The 25,521-nt window shown below is 43.5% G+C and overlaps 1 protein-coding gene across 3 annotated transcripts; it reads right to left on the bottom strand.

Moving 5' to 3' along the window:
• Positions 1 to 10,719: 10,719 nt before the first annotated feature.
• On the bottom strand, positions 10,720 to 23,850 carry DPH5 (diphthamide biosynthesis 5). 3 transcript variants are annotated; one of them, XM_078771856.1, is made up of 7 exons: positions 23,346 to 23,850; positions 21,452 to 21,560; positions 13,399 to 13,519; positions 12,414 to 12,473; positions 12,144 to 12,183; positions 11,848 to 11,963; positions 10,720 to 11,545 (listed from the first exon to the last, which is right to left on the bottom strand). In XM_078771856.1, the coding sequence occupies exons 1-7, from the start codon at positions 23,402 to 23,404 to the stop codon at positions 11,295 to 11,297; spliced, it is 756 nt and encodes a 251-aa protein (XP_078627982.1). In that variant the 5' UTR covers positions 23,405 to 23,850; the 3' UTR covers positions 10,720 to 11,294. The 3 variants fall into 3 exon arrangements, with proteins under 3 accessions (XP_078627982.1, XP_078627991.1, XP_078627985.1); XM_078771865.1 differs by having other exon boundaries at positions 13,392 to 13,519; positions 23,346 to 23,471; XM_078771859.1 differs by lacking the exon at positions 12,414 to 12,473 and having other exon boundaries at positions 23,346 to 23,495.
• Between the last annotated feature and the right edge of the window lie 1,671 nt (positions 23,851 to 25,521).

Genomic DNA, 25,521 nt, shown 5'->3' with positions numbered 1-25,521 from the left:
GCAAAATGGAGAAGATTGTCATGGGAACCGCAAGGCTAACCCCCAATCTAGCAGGGAAAATGGCCTTAAAATGCATGTTGTAGTACTCCTGTTATTATGTATTACTGTAATATGTTATTGTTAGTACTCTTGTTATTATGTATTACTGTCATAGGTTATTATTAGTACTTTAGTTGTTATGTATTACTGTGATATGTTATTATTAGTACTTTAGTTATTATGTATTACTCTAATATTTTATGATTAGTACTCATGTTATTATGTATTACTGTAATAAGTTATTATTAGTACTCGTGTTATTATGTATTACTGTAATATGTTATTATTATTACTCTTGTTATTATGTATTACTGTCATAGGTTATTATTAGTACTTTAGTTGTTATGTATTACTGTCATGTTATTATTAGTACTTTAGTTGTTATGTATTACTGTAATATGTTATTATTAGTACTCTTTTTATTTTGTATTACTGCAATATGTTATTATTAGTAATCCTGTTATTATGTATTGTCGTGACTGCCCTGTAGTGAACACCGCAGGGCGACAGAGATGACCCAAACGAGCTTTAACTCCGAGGCGTTTAATTCAATGGCGGACCTTCTTTATACGTGCGGGGAGCAAGTTGGGGAGAAGCCGTGAGCGCTTACCTGTGCGAGTCCACCCGCCGTCCTCGACCCTGCAATAAATCAACTCAAACCGACACGGAATTAAAATGTACAAAAATACCAGCTTTATTAAAGAAGATGCCGGTAACAAAAGAAAACACGGCAAAACTAAATTCCTAATTGGAGCGGCCCCCACAGACTCAAACACAAACAATGGGCAAAATAACTGTAAAAATAAATACGTGTAGTTTGTGGCACTTAGCTCAAATCGGCTCTTGCATCTAGTCAGGAATCATCAAAAAAAAACTCGCATCCTTGGCGGGAAAATGTGCTCATTGGCGCGAACTAGGCCTCACCGCGCGTCCGCTTACGCCTGGCTTCGTCGAGAGCGCAGCGAGCAGGCTGCGCCCATCCACTCATCGTTCTTTCGCAGGATTCTGCAGTTCTCGGTCCACAGTTCCTCCTCACGATCACGATGACGATGTCGGAACACACAGTTCGTGATGAATCTCTCTTGCGCAAGAGCAATAAGCGACCGTTCCGTTCGCTATGGGATCCAGAATGAGAAGAAAATGTCGGCCGAGCGTTCCTTTATAGTCAAGGCCCTGACGTCATCTCACGACGTCTCCGTGTCCGCTCCTATCAGAGAGTTCCATCTTACCAGTCCTTGTGCCAATCAATCCCGGACCAATCACTGCCCTTCGGGGCGTGGCTCCACGGCCCTGCCTGATTGAGGTGGTGATGTAGCGGCTGCGGCACCAGCGGTCGTGATCGATGCCTGGTTTCCGGTTTGTTTTTAATTAGTGTCATTAATTATGGTGTCGATTGCTTGGCTTGGCTATGGTGTGTAGTGCGGTGTCATAAGGAACACAGGAAAAGATTACAAAGGCAATTACATACAGGGGATTAATTTACCCGTAATCCCTAGCTAATTAACAAACCCCACCCCTCTCATGGGGACGAATATACACTTACACGACATCCGGTCTAAACAAATTTCCTACTTATGATATATCAAGGTTTGTTGTTCTTCACGACAATCGGAGCACACGACCGATGCAATACTACCTGGACTAAGGTATTGCCTACCCCTTACAAACGTAACAGTATTATTGTAATATGTTATTATTAGTAGTACTCTTGTAATTATGTATTACTGTCATATGTTATTATTAGTACTCCTGTTATTATGTATTACTGTAATGTGTTATTATTGGTACTCCTGTTATTATGTATCTGTCATCGGTTATTATTAGTACTCTTGTTATTATGTATTACTGTCATATGTTATTATTCGTACTCCTGTTATTATGTATTAAAGTTTATTACTTATTAGGCTTCCAAGCAAAAGCATCGCTTGGAAGACCAATTGTTCCTGTTAGAATTCCTGTTTTATTATTATTATTATTCTAGTTGTCGGACGTTTTTTTTACCTACCGTACCGAAAACACCTTTGCAGACAGCCATATGACACACAGTGTCACTTAGACAAAATCTTTGTCATGACAAATTTTGTTTTTGCAATTTTGACATTGGCTGCCATTGCCTATGACGTCATAATCTTTAAACATCTTCTTCGCCAGAATCGCTGAACGGATTAATCCAAAACTTCACAGATTTGATCGACTACACATGAAAATTTAAGTTTGCAAACGATGACATAATCAGTCACGTGGTATGGCGGCCATCTTGGATTTAAGGAAAAATATTTGAAAAACTATATCTCCAGAACCTGAAATGTTCAATCCAAAACTTCATACGTATGATCAACTAACCAGGAATCCTTTTTTTTGCAAACTATGATGTCATCAGTCACGTGGTATGGTGGCCATCTTGAATTTAAGCAAATAATTGAATAATTTCTCCAGAAACGCTCAACAAATCAATACAATACTTCATAGATGTGATCAACTCCCCATAGTGAAAATGGTTTCTGAACTATGACATCTTTAGTCACGTGGTATGGCAGCCATCTTTAATTTTAGCAAAAATATATATATATATATTTTCTCCAGACCTGCTGAACAGATTAATCCGATACTTCATAGGTGGGAGCAACTCCACCTAGGGAATGATTTTTTTCTGAACTATGACATCATCAGTGGCTGTTATGGCGGCCATCTTGGATTTAAGGAAAAATATTTGAAAAACTATCTCCAGAACCTTTCAACAGTTCAATCCAAAACTTCATACGTATGATCGACAAAACAGGATTTCTTTTTTTTGTAAACTATGACGTCATCAGTCACGTGGCATGGCGGCCATCTTGAATTTAAGCAAAAAATTAAATCTTTTCTCTAGAACCGCTCAACAAATCAATGCGATACTTCATAGGTGGGAACAACTCCCCCTGGGGAATGATTTTTTCTGAACTATGACATCAGTCACGTGGTATGGTGGCCATCTTGGATATAAGAAAAAAATATTTTAAAATCTATATCTCCAGAACCTGAGCCTGGTGTTGGCATAGCGGTTAGGGTGCCAGCTTGGGATCCTAGGATCCTGGGCTCAAATCCCGGTCGATCGCTGAATTAACGCCAGGGGGGTTGACTCAGCCTGTCATCCTTCCGAGGTCGGCAAATTGAGTACCAGCTCACTGGTAATTCCGTGTTTGTCACAAAAGGTGACTAACAGGGTTGGCGGCAGGAAGGGCATCCGGCCATAAAACATTCCTTCAAAAAGGGGACCACGGTGCCCGAAAAAGGCCAACTCTTGCTCTGCGGGGGGAAAATTGCCTCTAAAGGTGGCTCTATATCCTCATAACCGCAAAACGGATCAAACTGAAATTTAATAGGTATGACAAACTACCCATGAGGAAAATATTTTGCAAACTATGACATTATTAGTCAGGTGCTTGGAAGTCCTTCAATACTGCTCACAGTTCTAGTAATTGTTTCTATTGTTATTATTATTACTTATTGTTATTTCTATTGTTATTACTTATTATAGCCGAAACCCGTGGAACATCCACGGAAGGGAGGATGTGGTGTATGGATAGAGTGTACCATTATGGATGGCATAGGGGATTTGCTTGTCCGAGTAAGAGTTAGGAAGAAAGATGAGAATGAAGAGTGCGTATATGAACAACGATCGCCGACACCGGCACAAATGCATGCTCTGGATTGTCCACTCAGTGGACGGCTTGCTTTCGCCTGTCCAATCAGCGGACGGCTTGCTTCGCCTTCGCCCAGCAGATGCCAATACGATGGCGTCGTAAGATGGCGTCGTATCGGCAGTTAATCGGATGCTTTTGGGCCCCAACGTCGGCTAATTCAGATTTTTCGAGTATGGCTGTACGTGATAAACAAAGAGCGCGGTTCGTAGATCGTAAATCCATTAGTGCCATGGGCATCGGGTCACTGGGTGCGGCGTAAAAGGGATAACAAAGTCGAGTCCTTACGCTATTATTATTTAGATTACTGCAATATGTTATTACTCCTGGTCCTGGGACTTGTGACTCACCATGTGGATAAATTGAAAATTTTAACGATATCTTATAGATATAATATGTATAATAGTTCTGTGATGTTGTATTGATACTCGTACGTCTTAAATTCAATGTTAAAAAGTTTATGGCACATTCTAGCAGTTTGCCATGTTTAAATTTCGAGTTGGCTAATCGATTGGAAACGTTTTTTTTTTTAGCTCACCTGGAACTACGTTCAGGGGAACTTATGCGATGGTGCGTCGCCCGTCCGTCCATAAACACTTGCAACTTCTGCTCCGAAACCACTGATGGGATTGTGACTAAATTTGGCACAAATGGTATTTGTTGTGTTGTGACTAAAGTTTGTTGATGGCATTAAAAAAAAAATCAGGGTTTAAGGGGGTTTAGCAGTGTCAAAGTGGATCCAGGTTTGACCCCCAAAAATAGGTATTTGCTTTCTTCTCTGAACCTACACACAGGATTTCGATGAAACTTCACCACAACCTTTACTACCTGTGATGTACCAAAATTTATTGACGGCATGAAAAAAAAATCTGCCTCTTTGGGCGTCTAGGGGAGGGGAGGGGGTGGTTTACCACCACAAAATAGGTATTTTTTTCTTTGTTTGTTTAAAGTGTTATGATTATGTTAGTATGATCTACTTGCTGAGCTGTCTTCTAGAAACCATTGAAATTGGTTTGAAATACCTTTAGTCAGTGCAGTATAGTGTTTATTGTACCAGGTGAGTGCCAGGGGTATTGCCCCAGAGTGTTGGTGCTGTCAAAACAGTTTCCCTGGTTACGGTTTACAATCCCGCTCCAGGTGGGGTCGCCAATCGGTTGGAGCAGGAATTTGTTCAGGGAGCCAGAGATAGGTCGACAACGCTTAATGAAGGACACCGTGGGATCTTCAACGTCCACCAACTATTGCTGGCTGACGAAACACCAATTTAACGTCCATCCGAGCGATTGACGAACCACTCAAACTGTGCAACCCCAGGATGGCAGTTTATAGCCGGGTCGGGATTCAACCCCAGGCTCAACAGTCTCGACAGTCAACCCCAGGCTCGACAGTCTCGAGGTGAGTGTGCCTACCTGTAGTCCATCGTACCTGTTTATATAGAGAGTACTTGTAAATAGTGTGACATAGGAACCGATATTATTACCATCGTTTGCTACTTTCTCACAATCTGATTATTATAGGTTAATGTGCGGGAAACCACAAAGGGGGAAATACCTCGTTTCATGAATCATGCTTATTTCCCCTGGAATTTTAAATTTTTTTATTCCCACCCTTGCTCGCTGCTCTCTTTGACTCCCTGGTCCAACCTAAGTGTTTTAAAGGTAAACAAGCATTCTGAGTATTGCGCTGCAATACATGTCCCCTTCCGGCAGTCTGTCGTCCGGAAAACCGTTGGGGAAATTACCAAGTTCAAAGTGCCATAACTTTGTCAAAAATGATCGAAACGTCGTGAAGTTCGAACTTGATCTGTAACTTATCATGACGAAACCATGTACCAAGTTCGCTCCGTGGAGCAGCCTGCACGTATTGCACTGTGTGAATTATATAATTACCAACTCACGGTCTGAGGTAACTCGGCTAAAAATTATCCGATTTGCACCAAAATGTTCATGAATGGTTGCACAGACCCCTAATTCTCACTAAAAGGGGAAAAAGAATGTGAATCTGAGTTAAAATAAGCCCGCAAGGTCGCTCCGTGGAGCAGCCTGCACGTATTGCACTATGTGTGAATTATATAATTACCAACTCACGGTCTGAGGTAACTCGGCTAACAATTATCCAATTTGCACCAAATAAACTTTATGAATGGTTGCACAGACCCCTACTTCTCACTAAAAGTGGAAACAGAATGTAAATTGGAGTTAAAACAAGGAATATTAACAGCTTTGACTTACCGCACTCCAAATTATAGTCTGGAAAACTGTTGGGGAAATTACCAAAGTTCAAAGTGCCATAACGTTGTCAAAAATGATTGTAACGTCGTGAAGTTCGAACTTGATCTGTAACTTATCATGAGGAAACCATGTACCAAGTTTGAAATCATTAGCATTAAGAGTTTAGAAAAAAAGTCCGGAAAGCTGTTCTTTGCGTGACGGACTGACTGACTGACTGACTGACAGACGGACGGACTGACAGACGGAGGGACGGAGTGCAAACCTATAGTCCCCTCCGGTGTACACCAGTAGGGGACTAATAACCTGGGAGTGATCACGTGATGTTAAATGTAATTTTGTGAATTGTAAGTTCGATTTTGAGTCGGTCGGGCGGGACATCGTTGATAGAAATTGTTAATTTAAAAACTCAACTTCTAGTAGTGGACGGATTCGGCCCAAACTTGGTGGACAGCTGTGTGTGTGTGTGATAAGAAAGATTAGATTTTGGTGAAGATTCGAATCTGGATCCGGTTAGAGGGTTTTTTTTTATTTCTAAGTGATTTTTTTTACCATTGAGAGATGGGGCAAAAAACGATAATATAGCAGGATATTTCAAAAATTGTGGACGGATTATATATGACAAAACTTGGGGTATGAGTTAGTTTGGCAACAAGAACAAGTTGATTATATTTTGGTTCAGGTCTGTATCCAGATCCGGTCTATCAGTGGATACAAAATGTAAACTGCTTTTAGCCCGTTCCAAGTCAAGACTGAAGTTTGTAAATAAATGATGGGAAGTTTTCCCATTGCGCTGAAACATCTGTTTATGAGAAGCCCGACCAATCCAAGCCTTAAAAATTCCAAAAGAAATAGACGCAGGGGATGTGGGGGGGGGGGGGGGCTCGAATATGAACCCAGTATGTTAGAGGGGGGAGGGGCTCAGAAATGAACCAGAGGGTCTGTGAAGGAGAGCTGGAAAATGAACCGGATGTGGGGGCAGACCTCATAAATGAACCCCAGTGGATGGGGAGGGACTCGGATATTAACCTGACAGCAAGGGGGAGCTCACAGATAAACCGGGGAACTGTGGGGGGCTCAACAATGAACCTGGGTGTGGGGAGCAGGAAATTAACCGGAAGTGGGGCAGACCTCATAAATGAACCCCAGTAGATGGGGGGGGGACTCAGATATTAACATGACAGCAAGGGGGAGCTCACAGATAAACCCGGGAACTGTGGGCGGCTCAACAATGAACCTGGGAATGGGGAGCAGGAAATTAACCAGGTGTGGAGGGGGGAGTGGGATCAGAAATGAACCTGAGTGACGGAGTGGGGCACACATATGAAAAGCATTGAGGGAGGGGGGGGGCTCCTCAGAAAATAACCCACGAATGGGGGTGGGTGTGGGGGAATGTGCTCACTAATGGATCCAGGTCCATAACATATACTGCACGTCCTGTGAAAATGCATTTTCCACTTACTCTGCCTGAGAATAATAGTTATTGAACATTCCAGCCATCACAGCTCATTGAACTTGGAAGAAATACAGAAGTAAAACTTTATACTATCTACCCAAACTTGTGTTGTACATGGCAAGAAAATAATGTGGTCTCCGGTCCCTACAAGGGCTTAAAGAAACCGTTTGGGTGATGAAGTATGCAGCCGAGTTGTGGGCCCTTAGGCCACGGTGATGGTAACCAGAATTCAACATGTGTACGCCAGGCCTAGTTAGAGGCCCGACAGGCTAATTGATTTCACTCTCAGTCGCGGAATCAATCAGACACCATTCCAAGAGCCAATACGTATTCGGATATGTGAAGAGGGGCGGCAAACCGGATCACCAGAGGAGGGAAGCTCTTGCCACACCATGTGCCCTCCACCATGATACCCAAAACACCAATGAGATACATTTCGCGGAACAGTCGAGCTTGGTAAGAGTGTACCTCACATTCCATCTACATAACTATCAGCCCGGTGCCATACAAACAAGCTTCATCATGGAGTGCACCACCAATCAGATGGCGAATCGACTCTCCCGACGAGAGGCGCATCTAAAACTTTGGCCTTTATGTAATGAGCGAATCACATTGAAGACCGAAGGCCTGGTCTGTTTCTTGTTCAACACCAAAAAGCATTTGCAATGTCATTCAAATTACCCAACTTTGTGAAGAGAAGTTTCCAGCGGCTGGAGATCCGAGCATCATCTGTTCCTCATCAGCGCTTCCCAGCCACCACTCTCCTGAGCTCCTCAGCCTATGTATGGTCAAACTCACCACTCACCAGACTCCCAAAGGCCTCAAGCCAAACAAGCCTGAACAGACAGAAAACTGGAGGCCATTTTCAATAATTGTAATGATGACTTCGGTGCGATCCCCGATTCCAAGTCATACGCGCTTGTGAAATTTCTACGGGAACTGTCTGTTCCATGAAGCACAAGCGACAAATCTCTTGGGCATGTCAGGGACATGCAGTTTGTACTAAGTATGCAAAAAAACATCAGCGCAGCTCTTCCTGGATCACCTCTTCCTCTTCACAAATGAATATTTCTATGCAAGTTTCTTTTTGTTCCAGAGATATCGGATCCAATTCAAATAAATATTTGTTTCTTTTCATCGACAACTGAACAGTTTCATCAGCCTTGTCCATATTGTACGACGAATGTGCTCTACACTCAGGCCATTAAAAGCCAGCCGCCTAGGGTGGACCAGATTGCCCGGAACGAGGCCCTACGCCGACGAGTCTTATTCAATTTCCGTGCTTCGTCGTGTTCAAGAGTGGCTGCCTGGCAGCACTGCTGCAGCATGCAAAGATAACAATCTGAGCCTTCTGCGCGTCTGGATTAGTCAGCTATAGATGGTTTGCCAGCAGAGTCAGAACAAAGATTAATAAACAAATTGAATCCAGGATCCGGCCACCGGACACGAATATCGGTGGAAAGACTTTTCCATCGATTCGACTTTGAAAGAGGACAAAGAAAAGATGGCATCGGAGGGTAGGGAAGGGTTAGGGTTAGGGTTGGTTAGGTAGGGTTAGGGTAGGCTTTCCGGCAAAAAAAGAAAATAATCGAGTTGTTAGGGTAGGGTTATAGGATTAGGGTAGGCTTTTCTGGCAAAGAAAATAAATAATCACGTTAGATTGTACACGGAGAACTTCGTCCTGGCCCCTGCAGGCTGGCCAACTAGACAGACTCACTCACGTGGGTTTTTAGATGTCATGTGAGCTACCTTTTTCCACGCTAACCTGTTCTGCCATGACTTGCAGTGGGCAGCATTCTCTCTCTGATGTACCATACTCTTCCCAGAGTATGGTACATCAGAGCTTCCTGAGCCAGTGGTTTGCCATTGCCTTCCCAGTAGTAGATATGGCAAAAACCTGCAATTTGTTCATGGTTCCGGCGATAGTTCGCCGACTCTTCACGAAGGACACCGTATGCAGGCTAGACCGCATGGAGGCGAGTGTGCGTACCTCCAGGCCACCATGCCAGCCAAGTCGAGAGCATCATTGTACACTATAATAACGGAAAAGGTTTCAGAATGCAAAACAGCTGCCATCAACGCTGGCGTATAATGACAAGCAAACAGAGTCTGAAATACCTGGAAAACCGTGATACTTTCAAGAAGGCTGACGCTACACATCCCTCGGCCATTTTGGATATTTAAAATGCAGTGTGACAACTCGCTTCACCAGATTCGGTGGCATGAAGGTGAGAGCGTCCGCTCAGAGTCTGGGAGGTCGCTGGATCAAACCTCTGACGTACCAACCAAAGACTTTTAAAATGGTATGCGCTGCCTCCTGCTCAGCATTTAGGGATAGAGCACGGACAAAACGCCGATGAGGCAAGGCTTAACCACCCCGTATAACCTTTGCCAAGAACCTGCTTCAGGAGCACCAACGCTCTGTAGAATATGGAATATCAAAAAAATAAACTCGCTTCCCCTTGCCACTGGACCGCCTCACTAAGACGCCGTGTCACGAACAATCAAAATCACAATTTTCTCCCCCCCCCCCGCCCCCCAAGCTTGAAGGGAGAAAATGAAAAACTCAATTTGGAAGCAAACCAACGCATTTTGCAAGATTATTTTACCAAGGGAAAAGAAAACTAACGTCCGGATTATTGTTGATCAGCAATTACACCGCTTTGCATTTTAAAACAAAGCGGTTTCCTTTGGCTCATTACAAGGCAATCACCTCTCTCAAGGCTCAAAATCACCAGATTTTCCATCGCAGCTTCAGCTCCGTGGCCCAACAGCACTTGGGCCCACGGACACCGAGGAGCATGTGGGAACGCTTATGCACAAATGTTTGCCAAAGCCACTTTCCCACGACAAGACGCAGCGTTAGTTTTGGGTGCGCTGTGACGGAGAGGAGGGAAGGCAAAAGGTGGGTGGGGGTGGCGTAGGCCGAAATCTGCACCATGCAATGAGGCCATGAGAACATGGAGAATGGCAAGGGGTGGAAATAAATCTATCCCTTACCACTTCCTCCCCAGGAGTACGACTAATTTCACATTTCAGTTCCTGTTTTTATATATATATATGTATGTATGTATGTATGTATGTATGTATGTATGTATGTGAGAGAGAGAGAGAGAGAGAGAGAGAGAGAGAGAGAGAGAGAGAGAGAGAGAGAGAGAGAGAGAGAGAGAGAGAGAGAGAACGAGAGAGAACGAGAGAGAGAGAGAACGAGAGAGAACGAGAGAGAACGAGAGAGAACGAGAGAGAACGAGAGAGAACGAGAGAGAACGAGAGAGAACGAGAGAGAACGAGAGAAAACGAGAGAGAACGAGAGAACTCGCTGAGACATCGTTTACTTTCTTTCTTAGGGACACCAATTAAAACAGCAGCTAGAGCATAGCTATGAGTTCCGATCATTCCACTTTTGATCTCAAGGTGATCTGTAGGCCTCGGGTGCAAAGAGCACCCACCACATGGAAGTTTAACCAATGCACTTCCTACCAAAGGATGCACTTCATTATGCTGCAAACTCACTCAGTGGCTCTGCATTCAAAAAGCAAATAATGCCCTGAATCACTGTTCACAATCAAGACAGCGAGCTAGCCAGGGCAATCGGTCAACACATCGTCAAACGAAGCGGCGGTTGAAGCATGCGCCTCAGCGGCAGATTGCTCTCTTCGAGACAGAAAGCCCACGTGGCCAAGACTGATCTTTGTGAGTACACGAGACAGCGGCAACGAGCGCCAGGAAGCTGCAAATCCTTGCGGCTTGGAGTTCCACTCCAAACTCACTCCCACGTGCTCAAAATAACAACCTGAACTCGGTTTTCGATGCGATGCAAACCTGACCCCCATGTTCAACTCCACTGCAAACTTGGGTGGAAACTGAGAGAAAAAGCATGGATTGACGTGGTCATGCTTCTGCGTTTGTCGTGTTTGGTGTTTTCGTGTGGTCCTCGTAAGGTTCTGGCCAGGTCCAGCCAGGCAAAGCATGTTGAGAGAGCATGTCCCTTTCCAGCGGGTGCAGATGACCAGTAACGATCAGCGAATGAAGTGGTGGGCCCAGGTCTGCCTGGATGAAGGCAGCGAGCGGTCCAGCAGCAAGTTGTTGGTCAGATGCTCCGACCCGTGCCAAACCCACGCATATTGTGTTCTCAGTCAAATCTGCACGCCAAAGATGAAGGAACTTTAAAGGGCAGCAAAATGCTTACTCATTGAGCAAGTCAGACAAAGTGACTCATACAATTTAAAAAGGAAAATAAGGACTTTTATAGATTTTTTCAAAAGACAAAATGGCAGTGTGCCATGGGAATGTGGATTTGCATATCGTACAGAAACCACCAATCCAAAGCGGTGGCTTTGCACTTTTATATCATCAATATATTCAAACTCGACCTACTCTTGACCGAGCACTGTGGCCGCCATTTTGAATATGAACATTGAACATTGTACAGTGTTATTCTCACCATGTTTGCCTAAGTTTCCATCTCCCTGTTCCCGCCGCCGCTGCACGATATCCAGGAGCTGCTCGGCTGCCTGCCTCACAGACATAAACCGTGGTGGCTCGAAAATACGTCGACCTCTGCAGACACCACCAATACCGAGACAAGGCAATGCAGTCCAATGGACAAAGAGACAAAGGGACCGGACGAGTATCAACACCAACCAAAAGAACGCCTTGATGGGAGAAATCGCCCATTTTGAGAGGTTTTCAAAAAAAATCACATCATGCTTCATAAATGGCAAAGTGACTGCTCCTCACCTCATCATATTCTCTACCGTTTGCTCCTTCATTTTAATGTCTGGGCGAAAAACATGAAAAGTCAGTTACACAGATGGCAAAACAGCACGTGATCAAAAGTTCTTCAGGGGATGTCAAGTCAGCAGGTTCAGATTCAAGACACGTTGGAGTGCCATCTGATACCTACAGCACTCGGCCTCACAGCCCGCCACCTCCAAAAACCAGAGTAAGCCGAGGTGTTCCGATTTTCAAAGCAAAAGAAGCCAAAGCAAACAAAGGAATTGTAGGCACCTGCTGTGCCGGTGCCGAACATGTCATAAGCACACCAAGAGATTTCATTCTTTAACTCGCCTGGTGTGCAAAGCCAAACAAACACAGAGACAAAGTAATTGTATAGAAACAACAACAACAACAACAAAAGAAACAACAACAATACTTAAGCCTCCCTCTTCCCTTCCCACAACTTTTACCCACCCCGCACTCCAAAACCACAACACTGCGGAACACTTCATGCTAAATATATATACATATATATTCATGAGGTATAAAAAATTTTTTTTAAATAGCAAAAAGTTTACGGATGGACTTACGGACACAATTTTATAAGTTTATCCCTTCGAGTTTCGAGATAGAAATGACCTAAAAAAGGAAAAAGATAAATAAATAACTAATAGGTGGCATTTTTTTTTTTTTTTTTTTTTTTTTTCAGGAAACTGATCATAAAATTACTGTTGTGCCTTCTCACAGTTGTACAGCTTTGGTGAGACGGTGTCCATTGTCTTCTGGAGCCTGGTGTTGGGCTAGCGGCTAGGGTGCCGGCTTAGGATCCAAGGATCCTGGGTTTGAATCCCGGTCGATCGCTGAATTAACGCCAGGGGGGTTGACTCAGCCTGTCATCCTTCCGAGGTCGGCTAATTGAGTACCAGTTCACTGGTAATTCCCTGCATGTCGTAAAAATGCGACAAACAGGGTTGGCGGCAGGAAGGGCATCCGGCCATAAAACATTGCTTCAAAAAGGGGACCAAAAAAAACAACAACAACCACGGTCCCCGAAAAAGGCCAACCCCCGCTTTGCGGGGAAAAATGGCCTCTAAACGGTGGGTTTTTTTTTTTGCTTGTTTTTTTTTCATATGAGGTATGCTGCCAATAGATCAACCATGGAAAAGCACAAACACAAACAAACTCAGCCAGACAACAGTGATAATAATACATGCAATGGCCATGTGACGAGGGCACTTTCCCGAGGAAAACATGATTTGAACCACTGACCACATACCGAGGAGGCAGAGGGTGTGTAGGCCCATGCTGCGGTTGCGTGCAATCTTATCATAGAAGCTCTCTGGATTCCAAGTGTCCGTCCAGAAGACAATGGACACCGTCTCACCAAAGCTGTACAACTGTGAGAAGGCACAACAGTAATTTTATGATCAGTTTCCTGAAAGAAAAAAAGATGCCACCTATTAGTTATTTATTTAACTTATTTTTTCTTTTTTAGGTCATTTCTATCTCGAAACTCGAAGGGATAAACTTATAAAATGGTGTCCGTAAGTCCATCCGTAAACTTTTTGCTTTTTTTTTTTCCGCTCTCTCATCACCCGGCTGATTGTTCTGAAAATTAACACATGGATACAAGACGGTAGCCCGCACAATTTCTCGGGTTTCGATTTTAGATCAGGAAGGCTCCCGGTGGGAGGCGAGGAGGGCAAATCAGCAGAAGTCTGAACTTCAACCTCAAGAGATGACTTTCAGTCCACTCGGGGCTATTTATTTTACATTGATCTAAGGCTCATGGTGGAGCTTGTGCTTAAATAACATGTTGGACCAAGACATTAGTAGACATCAGTGTACACAAATACAAGAACATTTGTAGACAAGGGACAATTACGTTTTGTATATGGGAATTTATATGGGAATGGGAATTCTTTAAGCCTGGATTATTTGTTTTTCTTTACAGGAGCAAGAATCATGGAAGAGAAAGTAAGCCTGGATCTTTTGCTTAATCAGGAAGGAGTTACTGGAAGAATACATGCATCCTGGAGGAGCTATGGGGAGGGTCGGAGGGCTGAGAGAGCAGATGGAGCTAGACCATAGTTGAGGTGGGAAAATAGCAGCCACTGACCTGTCTGCAATGTGAGAGCAACAGGCCTTATGCTTTGGCCTCATTGGGGTAAATTCCAATAATAATAAGAGCTTTGGATTCCACAGAACACAGGAGAGACAGATGTGATGTTGGGTTGCCAGCCCACAAGGGAGAGCAGTACTCCACTTAGACTGCAGGCTGTGATTTATGTTTCAAGGAATGACTCGGACATCTCTTGAGGGTGAAGTTCAGACTTCTGCTGAGTCCCCCCCCCCCCCCCCCCATCCGGGAGCCCCACTGATCTGAAATCGAAAAATAAGTAAAGGAAAGTTTGTGTGGTGGGGGAAGTTGGAGGGGATGGGGAGTTTGTGTGAATCCCACAGCGCCCCCCCCCCCCCCATCCCAGGTACCACACTACAACTCTATTAAGGCCACTGAGACCGTATAATTGCCTTCTTCTTGTCTCTTCTTCTTCTTGCTTGCTTTACAGCCTTCTTCTTGTAGATACAAACTGATTAGTTGGATGCCCTTCAATCCACGAGCCCCAAATTCATTAAATTGGACAGGTATTAATCCGTGAGTGCAAGAAGAAAGTCTATAGTAACAAAGTTACATACTTTGCTCAGGATGTGGTTGTGTGTGGCCAGAATTCATTTTGACTCTTCTCAAAACAATGTAATGTAATATGTTTACCTTCTTAAAGTACATACGTCACTACCATTAACAAACTTTTCGATTCACTCTGGGAACACTTTGGTGGAGCCAAACACATTTAAAAAAATTCAAATAAATTACACAAAGTGAAACAGATACGTATATGTTGAAAGGAATCCAATTTCGGTAAACTTCCAAGGGAATTGTAAACAGGGCCAGCGGATAGCACAAAGTGGAAGTGGGATGGTGATGATAATATACAAAGATATGAATAGACACAGACAGAATTCATGATGGTCCAAGAGGTCGCAGGTGCAACACCAAATTAATCACAGTCATGACAAAATGGGTCTGGACCGACAGCTTTGGATCCCACGGATGGAAAAGGAGGCAGAATGAGCAGAAAGCTAACTGGGGGAAACGAATGACAAGAATAATAGTTTATAAACGTGTAGTTCTGTAAGATATAGCAAAGAGCGCGAGAAAAAAGAATGCAGTCTGAAGTCGAAAAGTTTTCAAACTTACACCAACTGACAGAGCAAAATGTTCAATGCTTCAAAGCAAAGAATAGAATGGCAAATTAATTCTAGTTACAGCCACTAGTCTAGTAGGAAGACTAGGTCCCCCTGCACCCCCCGGAGATATACTTCTAATCAGTGTTTCTAGATTGGAAAAAATGTGTAGAAAATGACTAGCTATGGCCCCAAGCTGAAAAAATGTCCCACATACCATTTTTATGCAAATTACTGCTGCAAATTTTATGCAAAATTACTGCTGCAAATTTTATGCAAATTTTTGATGAGGAGTAGAGTTGAGGGGTCTTTGAGGGCTTCATCGAGGTGCTCTCGGTTGCAAGACTGGGTCATTCTGAGAAGCACAGCAGGGTCAGAGATCATGATGTTCTCCTCCTCAGTGAATCTCTCCATCAACAGCCTCTCCATTGCCTCACACACTGTTTTGAGGCAAAAGAGGGACTTTGCGTAGGCCTTTCCACTGAGAACACCTTTGAGAGATCCACTTGTTACTAGTTGTGCCTCAAAGAGAATCTCTGCATATCCAGAACCACGCATCTTGTGTCCAGTGAGCATCCCGATGTAGTTCATGGATGTGTGGAAGGGTCCAATCGTTACTACATGACTAGCAAATTCATTTGGCCAGCGCCAGATGATGGGAAGGGCTTTCATGCAGACACCCAGATCAAATGTATTCAGGACCCATCTCTGACCCACCTCAGCAGTTGCTGCCTCGGAACGCTTCAGTAGCTCACGAACAACTGCGTTGTCTGTGATCGGTCTGTGCCTGGTGCCTGCATGGCATGGCAATGGCCTGTAGCCTGTGCCTGGGCTAGGGGGTTTCACCTCTGCAACTGGTTCTCCCCCACCCAGCAAATCAACAGTCGACTACTGCACGCCTATCCACCAACCGATCACAGACAACGCAGTTGTTCGTGAGCTACTGAAGCGTTCCGAGGCAGCAACTGCTGAGGTGGGTCAGAGATGGGTCCTGAATACATTTGATCTGGGTGTCTGCATGAAAGCCCTTCCCATCATCTGGCGCTGGCCAAATGAATTTGCTAGTCATGTAGTAACGATTGGACCCTTCCACACATCCATGAACTACATCGGGATGCTCACTGGACACAAGATGCGTGGTTCTGGATATGCAGAGATTCTCTTTGAGGCACAACTAGTAACAAGTGGATCTCTCAAAGGTGTTCTCAGTGGAAAGGCCTACGCAAAGTCCCTCTTTTGCCTCAAAACAGTGTGTGAGGCAATGGAGAGGCTGTTGATGGAGAGATTCACTGAGGAGGAGAACATCATGATCTCTGACCCTGCTGTGCTTCTCAGAATGACCCAGTCTTGCAACCGAGAGCACCTCGATGAAGCCCTCAAAGACCCCTCAACTCTACTCCTCATCAAAAATTTGCATAAAATTTGCAGCAGTAATTTGCATAAAAAATGGTATGTGGGACATTTTTTCAGCTTGGGGCCATAGCTAGTCATTTTCTACACATTATTTCCAATCTAGAAACACTGATTAGAAGTATATCTCCGGGGGGTGCAGGGGGACCTAGTCTTCCTACTAGACTACACGGCATGAATTTGAGATGGCAGGATCTATCAAACGAGTTCAGATCAAGCAATTCCAAAAAAAAAAAAAAAAAACACCGTTTAGAGGCCATTTTTCCCAGCAAAGCGGGGGTTGGCCTTTTCGGGGACCGTGGTTGTTGTTGTTTTTTGGTCCCCTTTTTGAAGCAATGTTTTACGGCCGGATGCCCTTCCTGCCGCCAACCCTGTTTGTCGCCTTTTTACGATAAACAGGGAATTACCAGTGGTACTGGTACTCAAATTTGCCGACCTTGGAAGGATGACAGGCTGAGTCAACCCCCCTGGCGTTAATTCAGCGATCGACCGGGATTCGAACCCAGGATCCTTGGATCCTAAGCTGGCACCCTAGCCGCTAGCCCAACACCAGGGACTTGCTTTTTTACGGGGACTTTTGCGGGAGGCAGAATTTGCGGGAGTTTTACGGGACTTGCGGGGACAAGCAATTACAGACATGCTGAAACTCGTTACAGATACAGCCATACCCTCCCCTCCACTTTTTGGTAAAATTGCAAAATTAGACACCCACCCTCACCAAATGACACATCAATGAGTTCGCCATCCATCGGATGGGACATTAGGCTGGGTGGACCATTTACGAGCCTTCGCTGGTGCACATTAAACATCCAAGTCTTTTGCTTGAGTAGGCCATTGTATGCTGGTGGTCTTCCAGGTGCTCATAATTTAGGTTCGGTTTCTCTATGCAACCTGGTAAGGCCTGTGAGATTCGGCAACATTGCATAAGAGGTCCTCTCCCTACCCCTTCACAGTCTGCACCACAGCTGAGTGTCATTGGTGGAAAGTGACAAAACAAAAGATATCACAAAATCAATCAAATTCAATGCTTTTAATGAGAATGATCAAAAAATATGCGATTACAATCACAAATGGGCCCTTTATAATAAAAGACATTGCGGTGGCAATTCTTGCTGCGAAAGCTTTACGTGCATTTTGGCGAGCCAGAGGCATCCTGTCTTTTGTATTGACCATCTTCCATTACTAAAAGGAGCAGGGTTCTTTAAATGAGGATGAGGTTACCTTTAAATGCCTTTCAGCAGGACTTGGAGCTTAATGTAGCGGTTCCAACGGTACCATTTTTATTACTCTATGACAGCAGGAACTCTTCAGAATCAAAAGTGATGGACACAGAAGGAACACAAGGTTATAGATAGTAATCCTTCTCAAAGCAATATAAAAACATATAGAAGTGCACAGGAGCACAAAACAACAAGAAAAAGAGCAATTAGAGATTGCAAACCCTCGCCAGGATGTATTTTCAGTGGTTTTAAAAGGCTTTTGTGTTAAAACAAATATGGCGGCCGCACCACGTGACCGATGACGTCATCATTTTTTTTTTTCGAGACTAATTTATTCCTAGATTATGCTCAAGAAATTTAATCTTGATCGGATGAAGTTTTATACTTGTCGAATGATGACGTCATAATGGAGGCACCTATGACATCATCATTAACATATTTTATTCCCCATGGAGAGTTCTTTACAATGAGCCATGTCTCAATTTTTTCTATTCAGCCCTTTCGGAGATATGTACAGTGCATTCAGAAAGTATTCAGACCCCCTTCACTTTTTTCACATTTTGTTACGTTGCAGCCTCATGCTGATATCGTTTAAATTCATTTTTTCTCTCAATCTACACTCAATACCCCATAATGACAAAGAGAAAACAGGATTTTAGAAAGTTTTGCAAATTTATAAAAAGAAAAAACTGAAATATCACATTGACATAAGTATTCATACCCTTTGCTATGACACTTGAAATTTAGCTCAGGTGCCTCACATTTCTCTTGATAATCTTAGAAATGCTTCTACATCTTGATTGGAGTCAACATGTGATAAATTAAATTTATTGGACATGATTTGGAAAGGCACACACCTGTCTATATAAGGTCTCACAGCTGACTGCATATCAGGGCAAAAACCAAGCCATGAGGTCGAAGGAACTGCCTGCAGAGCTCAGAGACAGGATTGTGTCGAGGCACAGATCTGGGGAAGCCTAAAAAAAAATCTCTGCTGCATTGAAGGTTCTCAAGAGCACAGTGGTCTCCATAATTCTTAAATGGAAGAAGTTTGGAACAACCAGGACTCTTCCTAGAGCTGGCCGCCCGGCCAAACTGAGCAATCGGGGGAGAAGGGCCTTGGTAAGAGAGGTGACCAAGAACCCGATGGTAACTCTGGCTGAGCTCCAGAGATCCTGTGTGGAGATGGGAGAAATTTCCAGAAGGACAACCATCACTGCAACACTCCACCGATCTGGGCTTCATGGCAGAGTGGCCAGACGGAAGCCTCTCCTCAGTGAAAGACACATGAAAGCCTGCTTGGAGTTTGCAAAAAAAGCGCTTAAAGGACTCTCAGACTGTGAGAAACAAGATTCTGTGGGCTTTCATGTGTCTTTCCAAGATGGCGGCCGAACCACGTGACCGATTACGTCATTTTGTTTTTCCTCCACCAGCTTATGCCGACATGGCGCTCAAGAAATTTCATCTTCATTGGATGAAGTTTTGCACTTGTCAAATTATGACGTCATAATGGAGGCACCTATGACATCATTAACATATTTTATTCCCCATGGAGAGTTATTTACAGTGAGCCACGTCTCAATTTTTTCTATTCAGTGCTTTTGGAGATTTAGAGGTGCAAAGTTTTTCGGTTTTCCAAGATGGCGGCCGAACCACGTGACCTATGACGTCATAATTATCATTTAAAAATTATACAGGTGGAGTTGCACGTATGGTGAAAAATTCCTGTCAATCGGACCAACGGTTGCAGAGAAAATCATATTTATTCTGTGCGGACAAACAGACAGACAGACAGACAGACAGACTCAATGCAATACTCTCTCCTCTGGCGAGGGCAACAAACGTTTTTCCACAATTACACAAAGACTGGTATTCCCAACAATGAAGCAACGGATCTTGTATGCTGGTGTTGACTAATTCGAGCCATAGTCAATATACAAGGCAACCCAAAGTAACTGTTTTTTCTCCTGTTCCATCTCTGTACACATCAATAGATTAATGTTAAAAAGCAATGGGCCACTCATGTGATATTTATGTTCCTAAGCTACAGTTCTCCTTCCTGTCAATGATAAAGGACAATGTATTTGTGTGTTTTAAAGAATAAAGTCAGAAGAAAAACTAGAGTAATGCGACTGTGTCGCCAATATGTTTCTGCGTAGTCCCCACCCGTGACAATGGGTAGATGCCCTCTTTCACTGCCCTAAAAACAAGTTTGGTTTAAATCCCTTCGGCTGTTTTGAAGTATCACATTTTTACCACACGACAGGTTTCACATCGATCGGTAAAGTGTTTTCGGAGACGGGAATTTTTTAAATATCGGCTTTCATGCTAATATGGCTGCCAAACCACGTTGCATATCACCTTTAAAATGTACACTTTGCATATGTATTGGTAGGGGATCACGTTTGTGAAGTTTCATGTTAATCAGATAAGGTACGTTTTTCTATCCAAGATGGCTGCCAAACCACGTGACCTACGACATCATCATTTTCAACCTATATGCGTCAATGGTGTTAGATTATATTTGTAAAATTTGGCATCGATAGGGTAAGTGGTTTCAGAGATATAATTATTTAATATTTCCCTTCAATCCAATATGGCTGCCAAACCATGTGACCTGTGATGTCATAAATTTAATATTTCAATACAAATGAGTCAAAGATCATGTGCATGCAATTTCAGATTTTTAGGATAAGGCATTCGATTAAAACTTTTCTGGCTGGTAAACCACTTCACTGATGATGCCATCATTATGCTTTTGCTCCCCATTGGGAGTACTTGACAATGTGCCAAGTTTCAAATTTTTCCATTCAGTGGTTTCCAGGAAATATTGTTTTAATTCGTGTTTAATCCAAGATGGCTGCTATACCATGTGACCTATTACGTCACAATTATCCGAAAAACATTGTGCATGCGTGTCGCTCCTACCCTGAAAGTTTAGTCTCAATCGGGCATGTGGTGGCTGAGAAAAACGAGGTTTAGCCCGTACGGACGGACGGACGGCCTACCCGAAAACATGCCTCTGGCCACCTTTGTGGGTAGAGGCATAACGAGACAAAATATTGTTCAATTAATTTCATTCAACATCGATATGATTGAAGAGACGTAAGAGGTGGTCTCTCTTAAGAGCTTAACCGCCACACCAAGGGACACGTCTTCAAGTGGAAGAGTTGGAGCAGGTTCTATCAGGAAATTCCCCATGCATGCCGTATTTTTTTTATTTTTTTTGGGGGGGGGGGGGGGGGGGGGGGGGTTTGTATACAGAATCGAGGCTCGTGAAAGAGCTAACATTTATCACAAAAAAAACCCCCAAAAAACAAAGTTACAGTCACAATAACTATCCGAGTCACAGAATAAAAACCAGGACTTTACAAGCACAGCAAGGACAGTGTAGATCAGATATCTTTCACATTCCCCAAAGTGATAAAAAAAAAGAAGAAGAGATAAACATACCTGTAGGCCACAGCATCCCACAGCAGTGAGGATAGAAGCATTGTGGACAACCTGGCAGGAAATGCCAAGGGCTCGAGCACGAAGAACCAAGTCACTGTGAGTTGTTGCCCTTGAAAAAAGGAAGACAAAACAAAGTCCCAGCTGAGCAACAAAATCATGTTCTTAGATTCTAAATGTTTTTGTCACCAGAAACCTATCATTTGATGGAGGAAAGCAGATACCTAGTCTATGTTTTTATATCCTTCTTTAAGCCCGTTGTTAAATTATTACCGCACACACGTAAAGGGAAAAGCGGGCGAAAGCAATTGGTCCAATTCTGTCCGTCTGTCGGTTTATGATCGAGGAACAACTTAATTTCAATTGAATATTATATTTTGAACACGAATCGCAAAACAAACTTAGCAGTACTTTGGATCTAAATTCGTCCCGATCGCGCATGCGCAGAGAGGAGCGAGATAATTATGTTAGTCTGCGTGTCTGGCAGTCAAACACAATTCAAAAATCATTCCAAACATGAAACTTCCTGTTTTTGAGGGTGTTTACAAAGGACACAAACAACAAGCACATAATAACTAATTAAATGTGTTAAACAAGGTGGTGTAAAAGACGCTGCATCAACGGCGGTTAACATTTGAAAAAAAAACTTATACGACCTTTAAAATCATTATTACTTGCAAAATCGAAGATTTTTCAAGTATACATATTGGTCAGTTGCGTTTGTGGTTCTGTCTGTCTGTTTGTTTGTCTGTCACCTGCCTACAGGTCACAATTCTAAACCGATCGTCACGAAACTTCACCAAGCTGTATAGGTCGTCCCCATTGAGAAGCCTATTGTTTTTGGGGTCAAAAGGTCAACATAGGCCAAAGGTCACCAACTTTGCCAAATTTCTAAAATCCTCAATTTTCATCCGATTGCCTTGACATTGAATTTGAAGAGGACTTGCATATTTGGTCACTGAATTCAACCACCAAGTATATTTGAGGTCAACATAGGCCAAAAGGTCAACATAGGCCGAATTTCTAAAATCACCAATTTTCATTTGATTGACTTGAAATTCTAAGAGGATTTACATATATGGTCACTGAATTCAACCACCAACTATTTTTGAGGTCAATATAGGCCAAAAGGTCAACATAGGCCAAGTTTTTAAAATCCTCAATTTTCATCCGATTGACTTGAAAATTGAACAGCATTTGCACATTGAGTCACTAAATAGGGAAACTAACTATTTTTGAGGTCAAAAGGTCAAAGGTCAACTCAAGGTCAACCTTACAAAATCATCATTTTTCATCTGAAAAATTGTCACTTTTCTTCTTGTTGACCCAAGCTTTGATCAAGATTGTCAATTTTAACCTTGATGAAATGGAAAATTTGCTGTATCAATGGAATTTATTTATTGGGGGGGGGGGGGCGGATTTTGCAAGTATCATGCTCTGCATGACGTCTTCTTGTTTTATTTCAGTTGAATTATATACGTCAACACTGTAGAACACAAATCACCCTTTTATCACTTTCAATACCCTTACATTTAGCAGCACTCGGAAGAAATATTAAAACATTTTACGTCATCATGACCAATCAAATTCTCTGCTCGTAGACCCCGCCCATGTCGTCCCTTTTCAAAACAGCGTCGGGTAACATGTTCTATGAACTCTTAGTTTATTTAAAAACAAGTCTTTTCCATCATTATTATTTCTCTTGTAATGTTATGTGTGTTTAGGGGTACAGGAAACCATTTGTGTACGTTACACGTGTGTTAGTACAAATGAATATGCCATTTACTTGTCCAATTGCAATATCATATAAACAGTGCTGTTTGGAAAGCACAAGTTGTGTTTTATAAAGGAAAAAAAAATCTAAAACTTCTAAATCTAAAACTTCATGAAGACTGACCCAAAGGGGTCTCCAACCACAAGGAGAACTACATCTTGGTCCACAGCCTCCCTCAGCATCTCTTCGGCTCCCTGTTCCACTGCCTCGCGATCAGCCAGCACCACCTCACGTCCATAAAACTCTTCCTGAGGGGGGGGAGGGGGTGGACTCAGGTTGTAGAAGGGGATTAATTCGTTTTTGTTTTCTTTTTAACATGATCCAAGGCTCATAGTTTAGCTGGTGCACGTCTCACATACAAGTACATACAGACAAACATAGGCGACACAACATAGGACTGTAAGACAAGAAAAACGCAACCATTAAGTTTGGGGGAAGTGGCGTCACTTCCTGGGGCACTCTGGGTACAAGCAACATCACAATAATGGCGCCGCCTTTCTCGCCGCACTCCGTGGTGCATTTCCTAAGGTGGACTTTCCTCCTCCCGATGGATGCCAATGTATGAGGATTGCCTGTGCTCTTAACCTTTTCAATAAGAAACGGCAAACAAGGATGCAGCACAATTTTTAATTCTCTACCTGCTTACTAGGCTGGGGTTTGAACCGCCGACCTCCAAGGACTCGGCGCGGACGCTTTAAACATTACACCACCAAGTAAAGATGACAAAACAAAATAGAACCGCCTTTGGTGGACATTTTTCCACGCAAAGCGGGATTTGGCCTTTTTTGGGCACCGTAGTCCCCTTTTTGAAGCAATGTTTACAGCCGGATGCTCTTCCTGCCACCAACCCTGTTAGTCGCCTCTTGCGACACACAGGGAATGTACCAGTGAACTGGTACTCAATTTGCCGACCTCGGAAGGAGGACAGGCTGAGTAAACCCCCCTGGCGTTAATTCAGCGATCGACCAGATTCGAACCCAGGATCCTAGGATCCCAAGCCTGCACCCTAACTGCTAAGTCAACACCAGGCTTCAAGTAAAGACGACAGTCATCCGATAATCACTTTGGGCTGTCAGGATCAAGTGTACAGAAAGATCCCTATCTTCCTGCCAGACTTCAGTGCTATTGTCCCCCCATATTGTCCCCATTTTTTATTATTTCACCACTCCATCCTCACCCCTCCCTCTAATTCTCTGCCTTGTGCTCTGAGGTAATGGTACTGAAGAAGGCAGAGCTTAGGCCGATGACATCACGGAGAGGCCACGAGGGTGACAGTGCGACCAATCAGGTAATTGCGCCAATGTCACTGCCCAGAGTGTTTATACAGACGCAGTCGTGAGAGTTCGCCGGTCAGTGAGACTTCATTGCAGCGACTTCACCATTCGATCCTGCACAATAGAGGGACTCAGAGGATTCAAAGCATCTGGAATCTAGAGCAGGGTGAGTGTGGGTTCAGTTTATGAGTCAGGGCCAGAAGCCTGAGGTCAAGGGAGTAATGGATTATTGTACGAATCCCTGCACAAAGCCTTCTCCAATCCTGAGCAGCTCGCCCTCACCACCAAAGGGCCACCCAGCTCCGCAATATATTTTTCACTCTCCCCGCTTTGTCTCGTGTGTCCTGCATGAGTCTGAGCTACAGACAGAGGTTAGGTGTGAGCAGTCTTTGTTTAGAAAAAACGTTCAATCAGTTCCACTATCCCCCCTTTTGAATTATTGCTTATTTTGTCACCTGCCTTTGTTATAGCTAAAGTACCAGTATTTCTACCTATGTGCTATGGGTGTTGATATATAGTTGCACATCCAGTGTCAATAAACGAAGTTAAATAAACCTAATTACCCCACTCTGGGCTAGCGCAACGCCTCTCGCTCAAGGCTCGTCAGGTTACCTCCGGCAGAACCTGGCTAACCCCTTAGGCCCTTAGGGAGACCAGTCCCGTTGCAATACTTGAAATAAAGTACATTCAGTGGGGAGTCGATGAGAGCTGCAAAATTAAAACCGCTCCTTAAAAAGAAAAGAAAACAAGCCACAGCCATGTCGGCACTCACCAGAGATTTCTTTATTTCTACAAGAGCGAGACTCAAGACTCATGGAAGAGCAAGAGATGTTTGGGTAACGATGGTCACAGTTGCATAACAGAACTGATAGCCTCAGGAAACAAAGGTGAGGCTATAATAAATGGCACGAGATAATCTAATAGAATGAAACCTGTTTTGTACAAGGAAACTTCTGCTAACCACTGGCTGTTGAAAAATAAGAAATTCATTGTACTGCACATTGTATCTTGATCATTCCACACAG

Source organism: Myxine glutinosa, chromosome 1, assembly GCF_964187855.1.
Source record: "Myxine glutinosa chromosome 1, kmMyxGlut1.1, whole genome shotgun sequence".
NCBI classification, from domain to species: domain Eukaryota; kingdom Metazoa; phylum Chordata; class Myxini; order Myxiniformes; family Myxinidae; genus Myxine; species Myxine glutinosa.
The sequence above is the reverse complement of the archived record's forward strand: the minus strand, read 5'-3'. Positions and strand labels throughout refer to the sequence as shown.

Excerpts from the sequence above, each read along its gene's own strand:
- DPH5 (XM_078771856.1), bottom strand. The coding sequence starts at position 23,404 with ATGCTGAGGGAGGCTGTGGACCAAGATGTAGTTCTCCTTGTGGTTGGA. Across the intron at positions 21,561-23,345 it reads GTGGTTGGAGACCCCTTTGG|GGCAACAACTCACAGTGACT; the intron begins GTCAGTCTTCAT and ends CCTTTTTTCAAG. Across the intron at positions 12,184-12,413 it reads GTTCGGCACCGGCACAGCAG|ACATTAAAATGAAGGAGCAA; the intron begins GTGCCTACAATT and ends TTTTTCGCCCAG.